Source organism: Diaphorina citri, unplaced genomic scaffold (genome assembly GCF_000475195.1).
Source record: "Diaphorina citri unplaced genomic scaffold, Diaci psyllid genome assembly version 1.1 scaffold1680, whole genome shotgun sequence".
Taxonomy (NCBI): Eukaryota; Metazoa; Arthropoda; class Insecta; order Hemiptera; family Psyllidae; genus Diaphorina; species Diaphorina citri.
The window spans coordinates 77394-84926 of NW_007379106.1; the positions used below are offsets into that span (position 1 = coordinate 77394).

The following is a 7533-nucleotide window of genomic DNA, read 5'->3' on the forward strand; positions in this document are numbered from 1 at the left end:
AAAGTAGAAACCATTTATGTTGGGGTTTACCATTTACCAACTCGAGATTAAGATGAAACGAGAATTTCCCTGTAGGTACTTACTAGCTAAGTCAACTTTGGATTGAACTCAATCCTGAGACAATCCACGGAGGTAAAATTCGACCTTACTCATTCCACTTTAATTTTATTTTATTACTTAGAGTTGAAATAAATAAATTTAATTCTTCAGGCACCCTCTATCTGTCAAAGGGTTTACCTTGCCCTGGGGATCAATAATATTGAAATGTCTGTAGAAAGTAGAAACCATTTATGTTGGGGTTTACCATTTACTAACTCGAGATTAAGATGAAACGAGAATTTCCCTGTACTTACTAGCTATGGCTAAGTCAACCTTGAGGTAAAATTCGACCTGACCTTACTCATTCCACTTTAATTTTATTCTATTACTTAGAGTTGAAATAAAATATTTAATAAACACTGATTAGATTCCCTTCATCTATGTTTCCAGGGAGGACCTGGAGAAGGTTCACATCCGGTTCAACGAGAATCGAACCCGGGTCTCCTACAGTGAGATAAATTTAATAACTACTGATCTGATTCCCTTCATCTATGTTTCCAGGGAGGACCTGGAGAAGGTTCACATCCGGTTCAACGAGAATCGAACCCGGGTCTCCTACAGTGAGAACTCTTCGTTCCATTTCCTCCCCTCTCGCTCCAACGGATCCCTGAATGATGTCCTTAATGCCATCAGCTTCCCCTACTTGGTAAGTCCGATCATCCCTCATTATATCAATAAATAGGTGCTCTATTAATCTGTTGGTATAATGGAACAACTTGTTCTAAGCTGACAGTCTAAATAAAGCACTAGGTACTTATAGGTACTTATCTTTGAGGGTCAGCTCCCATGGCGTAGTGGTCACTGCGCGTTTCCAAAAGGAGGAAACCAGTCTTTCCGAGAACTGACCTCTGTTCAGGATAAAATCCGCCCTAGCCGTTCCGAGAACGAACCTCATCTGTATTAAAATGAAGTTCGCTAGTATTTAAGTAGCTATGTTTTATATCTTTTTTTTTTTAAATCAAGCAAGGTCTATAGTAATAACTAAGCATTGTACAATATTAAACCCATAAAATAAACGAGACCTTGTTTAGACTGCATAAAATCCGCCCTAGCCGTTCCGAGAACGAACCTCATCTGTATTAAAACGAAGTTCGCTAGTATTTAAGTAGCTATTTTTTAAATCTTCCCTATTTTCTGTCCATTTTCTTTTAGACCATCACAGCGCGCGTTTCAGAAATGAATCTGCTGGCCAAACTGGCCATCTCCACTCAAATGAAGACGGCCAAATATCAGCCGTTCTGTCCATTTTCTTCCAGACCATCACAGCGCGCGTTTCAGAAATGAATCTGCTGGCCAAACTGGCCATCTCCACTCAAATGAAGACGGCCAAATATCAGCCGTTCGTCACTCTGACGGCCCGACAGTTTCTTTATGGTTACGAAGACGATTTCCTAACGTGGACGTACAAGGTCGGGACGACTTTTGGATTTTACGTTCCGTACAAGCGGTTTTCGATGTTGGATTCGGTGAGTTGAACTGATAAAACGTAAAATCGCCAGCCTAGTTACTGATAGCTTGGAGGGTAATTTTTGATTTTTTAAAAAGATGAGTGTTTCACCGCCGTTTTTACTTCCCTTATCCTATAGGAAGGAAAGTAATGTAATCGGGTCAAATTTTCGATGGTCAGTTTTTAGTGCCAAAACACGTTTTGAGGTCCCTAGAGCCTAAATACAAAGTTTCAGCCATTGGTCCGTGTGTCTGTCTGTCTGTCTGTAAACAAAATATCTCGAGAACGGTAAGAGCTAGAGACTTGAAATTTGGTATGTAGCTGTGAAATTGGTTAAGATAGGTGCTGCGGTTGGCCGTATTTTGACCGTTTTTTGGCGGTTTTTAGCTATACTGATTAAACGGTTAGAGATATTGTAAAAGTTACTATACCTAGAACAAAAATTTTCCTCTTTCCGTTTTCAGATTTTGGACCAGATCAACTCTAACTTCACAGTAGACACGGGTCTGCAGGACATAGACACTCTCCAACGCGTCCAAATGTACAACGGGCGGCCCGACATGGGCGTTTGGCGGTCCGACAAATGTAACGCCTACGACGGAACGGACGGCACGTTCTATGAGTACTCCAAAGTGACGGCCCGCCAAAACTTGAGCTTCTTCAGCAACTTTATCTGTCGGAATGTGGAGATGGTGAAAGTTCAAGAGACACCGGTAAGTAGGAATAGCTGGAGTGCCTTAAATAGGGAGCAGACCATTTTCTGTTGTGGGACTAAAATTCGGGATCAGAGCAGCCAAACCCTAACCAGCCTGGCTAGCTGGAGGTTACAAAGGGTAGGTATATCATGCTTCAGCTTTATGGTTTTTTGGACGAAATTTGCACCACCATGTTCGTGTTCCTGGTAAAAAGACCTTTAATTTGATATATAGGCTTTATGGTTTTTTGGACGAAATTTGCACCACCATGTTCGTGTTCCTGGTAAAAAGACCTTTAATTTGATATATAGGTCGACCAGGTTTGGATAAATCCTTCTATGGGGACAGACAGACAGACCGACCGAGTGACAGACACTGAAGCTAATACAATAGTCCGTCCCTTACAATAAACTACGGGCTAAAAAATTCCCGGAGGGGCGGACCCAGCTTGTTACTATTGTAATAATAAAGGAAGGACGGACTAAAAATGGTGTAAATAACACGCGGCTCTTTGTTATTTTTACTTTCCTTATCCTATAGGAAGGAAAGTAATGTAATCGGGTCAACTTTTCGATGGTCAGTTTTTAGTGCCAAAACACGTTTTAAGGTCCCTAGACCCTAAATCCAAAGTTTCAGTCATTGGTCCGTGTGTCTGTCTGTCTGTCCGTCTGTTTGTCTGTAAACAAAATATCTCGAGAACGGTAAGTGCTAGAGACTTGAAATTTGGTATGTAGCTGTCAAATATGACAAGGATGCGACACGAAACTTTTGGTTAAGACCGGTGCAACGGTTGGCGGCATTTTAAGACAAGGATGCGACACGAAACTTTTAGTTAAGATAGGTGCTGCGGTTGGCCGTATTTTGACCGCTTTTTGGCGGTTTTCGACCATTTTTTGGCGGTTTTTAGCTATACTGATTAAACGGTTAGAGATATTGTAAAAGTTACTATACCTAGAACAAAAAAATTTCCTCTTTCCGTTTTCAGATTTTGGACCAGATCAACTCTAACTTCACAGTAGACACCGGTCTGCAGGATATAGACACTCTCCAACGGGTCCAAATGTACAACGGGCGGCCCGACATGGGTGTTTGGCGGTCCGACAAATGTAACGCCTACGACGGTACGGACGGCACGTTCTATGAGTACTCGAAAGTGACGGCCCGCCAGAACTTGAGCTTCTTCAGCAACTTTATTTGTCGGAATGTGGAGATGGTGAAAGTTCAAGAGACACCGGTAAGTAGGAATAGCTGGAGTACCTTAAATAGGGACAGTGTGTGAAATGTGAACTGTGAAATGTGAATGAGTGAATGGATCTCATTCTTATAATATAAGATTATAGAATCAAGATCGATTCACTCATTCACATTTCACACGCTGATCGCTCTATCTCCTGAACCACAACACCTAGAAAGCTGAAATTTGGTAGGAATATTCCTTTTATGGTCTAGGTGTGCAATAAGAAAGGATTTTTAATTAGTAAAACTAGATATCACTTTATCAGGTAACAAATGAGTTTCCTGAAAACAAAGAACTGTGAGGTTAAAATGTTGAATTAACAATTGAATATCTCTCAATTCCATTGCATAAAAGTAGGTACTATTACCTAGAAGTGTTACTATTATTTTGTACTTCCTTGGTTAATAAAAAGATGTTTTTAGAAATAGAAATATAATCAGTAATAAAAAAGAAAGGAAAAAGGTACTAATAATTAAAAAAATATATATATATATATAAATATATATAGACAGAAAAAAAATAGGTAGGTACCTAACCGAGGTTAGGACTCAAAACACCTCCCTCCAAATCTATACATATTATTATCAATAGCATTATCAGAAGTATTATTTTCAACCAACATTGTACTATTACTATTATCAGTCATAGGATCATTATCACCCATCTCGTAGCCAAGATTATCAAATTGGTTGTGAGGAGATTCTACCTGAAAAGCATAAGAACTATGAGCATTATTAGTAATATTCAAATCTGATTTCTCCTGGTTATGAACACCACGAGCAGCATAAATGCTTGTCACAAATATCGAAGACTTGACTTGGACTCGAACCACCAAAATCCAGATCCGAAGTCCACCGCGCTAACCACTACACCACTGAGGTTGGTTGTACTATGTATGAAACAACCTATAACCACAACTTAGTCGGAAAGTGTAGGGACGGAACCGGACCGTATTCGGGACGTAGTGATCGCTCTTTTACCACAAGGCAACACCGGACATACACCACTGGTGGCAACCCTGCATTAGTAATTCTAATCACGTTTGCCTGATGGAAATTCTAATGCCTACTCTACATCTGTAATGGAAACTGCAACTTTTGTTTATTTAGACAAACAAGCTGGGCCCGTCCGTCCGAGAATTTTTTAGCCCGTAGTTTATTCGATCGTGATTAAAGAAAATCAGTACCTATGTACCTACCTAATTTGTTTAATATACAGTTTATTATTATTCTTGATTTGATTTTTCGATTTTACTTTCATGTATTGATTTAAAATCAAGACTAGAGCTCGTTCTCCCTTTATTCCCAATATAATGTTCCCATTTATTGGCCTTTCTCGGCGTAGCTTAACACAGGTAACGCTAAAACCGGTCTTAAATTATCGAGTGAACTGTTATCTAAAACTTTCTCGCTTTGAGTTTATAGGTCGTCGCGACAAATTTCGAGATCAGAGCTCATTTGTGTGAGAAAATGTAGTTTTAAAATGAAATGAAACTTTATTTACTTATTTTTTACTCGTAATAAAATAATGTTTAAAACCTTGTTTCTATTTAATATAGGAAAAAGAACAACGTCTTCACTTTACTAGTCAATAAGTGAAGACGTTGTTCTTTTTCTTATATTAATATGTTCACTTATGTAGGTATGTTGTTACTTGACAGATTGACTCTCCTAGAGAAGTTTGTTTCTATTTGACGATTTAATAAATTGAAGATAGAAAAATAAATACCTAGGTTTTTGTTTATAATAAGTAGGTAGGTACCTAGTTATTTTTATTATTAACCTATTTTCATTATTACTTTCTTTTATGTTTAGGCAAGCACTCAACTACGCCAACGAGACAAGTCTAATTATAACTTCTGTATTATTACTATTATTATTTAATTTATATTATTAATATTATCTACTCATTATTTTATGTACCACTTTCACATGAGGATACTATGTAGCCACTAGCCAGATGTTGTCAATGGGGCAACATCTTCTACGGATTATCTTTGTTTTTAGCTAAAGAAAGTCACAACTTTGGGTCGGGGTTGTGTCTTTTGGGTCACTAGGAAGCTATTCGCTGTGAAAACTCATTTTGATATATATTTATACAGGGTGTATCACAAAGCTATGTCAAGCCGAAAATGGCGAATAGTACAGGTCAGGGGCTACAAAAAGTTCCCCGGACATTTTTTCGAAATCCTCAAAATAACATAATTGAAAAAATGAAATAAATAGCCAATGGGATCAGACAGGGGTCCTCCCTATCTGGAGATCTGAGCAACATAGCCACCAGTAATCTAGCCAAACGTAGGTATCCCTCGAAACGTGATGCATGGAATGTTTGTAGATGACATCATTTTATTCATGAGAAACCAAGATTTGAGTCTGATTGAAAGTACACTTCAGTAAACACTTGATAATATTGACCAATGGTCAAAAGCTAATGGCTTCACATTCTCACCAGAGAAAACTTTTGCGGTCAATTTTTCTAGAATCAGAAGATCAAATAATGTTAATTTATCATTTCAGAACCATGCAGTTGTATTCAAGGAGACGGTAAAATGGCTGGGAATTCATCTTGATTCTAAATGGACGTTCACAACCCACATCAAGGAAACTAAAGCTAAAAGCTTGAAGGCGATGAATATGCTGAAAATTTTAGGAGGGAGGAAGAAGGGACTGAGAAGACAGACTCTTATGAAACCATACCATGCATACATTGTACCTGTGTTAGACTATGGATCTATTGTCTACGGATCAGCCAGAACTAAAGAGCTGGATAAACTCAATGTGGTTCATCATACTGCCCTAAGGATAGTCTCGGGGGCATTTAGAACTTCTCCTATTGTAAGCTTACTAGCGGAGTGCGGTCAACCTACCCTACAAGTAAGAAGAAATATCCGATGGGTGTTACCCGTAAGAAGTAGTAAGAAGAAACCCGATGGGTGAACTATATTTCTAATGTAGCGAGAAATCCTAACCACCCGTGCTACCTACTACTATTTAATGGTAAATTAAGAATTCATATTAGAAGCGAGAGGTATCCCCTTAACATTAGACTACGAGCTGAAACTAATGGATGACTATAAACTAGAAGTACGATGTGTGATCAAACAACAGAAAGAGGAACCACAATGGTTATTACACCAGCCCAAAGTTACAATGCTCATTTCTAGCAAAAAAGACGAAGAACTACCATCAGAAACTAACAATAAATATCTTGAGTTCAAAAATGATAATAAAGATAAAATTCTATGCTATACAGACGGATTGAAAACAGGAGGAGCTTAAATCTTAAATGAAACGATAGAACAATTCCAAATCGCGTCTATTTATACTGCTGAACTTATGGTGATTGATCTATGTTTAAATTCCATCCTAATGTATATTCAAAACAATTTCTGTTTTAAAGACTTTGTTATCTGTTCTCACTTAAGAGTTCACTTCAAGCTCTCAAGTTCAACCTTAATGACTCAATACTAATCGCAAAATCCTTTAAAAAAAAAAAAAAAAAAAAAAAAAAAATTGGTGAACATCACACGACTTTCCTTATCCTATTGAATGATGCTAATTTGAGTGTTCTTTTACCCTAACTTTTACAATATCTCTAACCGCTTTGTCGCTATAGCTGAAAACCGCCAAAAAACGGTCGAAATCTGTCCAAAAGCGGTCAAAATACCGCTAAGCGCAGCAACCATCTCAACCAAACGTTTTGTGTTGCATCCTTGTCACATTTGTGAACTACATACCAAATTTCAAGTCTTTAGCTTTTGCCGTTCCCGAGATATTGTTAAATTACACCGAAAACCGCCAAAAAGCGGTAAAATGCCGCCAACCGTTGCACCGATCCTAACCAATTCTCGAGATATTTTGTTTACAGACAGACACACAGACAGATAGACACACACACGGACCAATGGCTGAAACTTTGGATTTAGGCTCTAGGGACCTCAAAACGTGTTTTGACACTAAAAACTGACCATCGAGCGTTTTTTGGCGGTTTTCAGCTATACCGACTAAACGGTTAGAGATATGGTAAAAGTTAGGGTAAAATAATACTCAAAT

The 7533-nt window shown here is 38.2% G+C and overlaps 1 protein-coding gene across 1 annotated transcript in view; it reads left to right on the forward strand.

Moving 5' to 3' along the window:
* Positions 1 to 358: 358 nt before the first annotated feature.
* LOC113470591 (scavenger receptor class B member 1-like) overlaps positions 359 to 7533 on the forward strand; it is a 13161-nt gene continuing 5986 nt past the window's right edge. Inside the window, exons 1-5 of the mRNA XM_026829139.1 lie at positions 359 to 378; positions 490 to 745; positions 1252 to 1301; positions 1406 to 1565; positions 2011 to 2259. Of these exons, the coding sequence (XP_026684940.1) occupies positions 359 to 378; positions 490 to 745; positions 1252 to 1301; positions 1406 to 1565; positions 2011 to 2259 (735 nt within the window). The remainder of the gene's footprint in view (positions 379 to 489; positions 746 to 1251; positions 1302 to 1405; positions 1566 to 2010; positions 2260 to 7533) is intronic.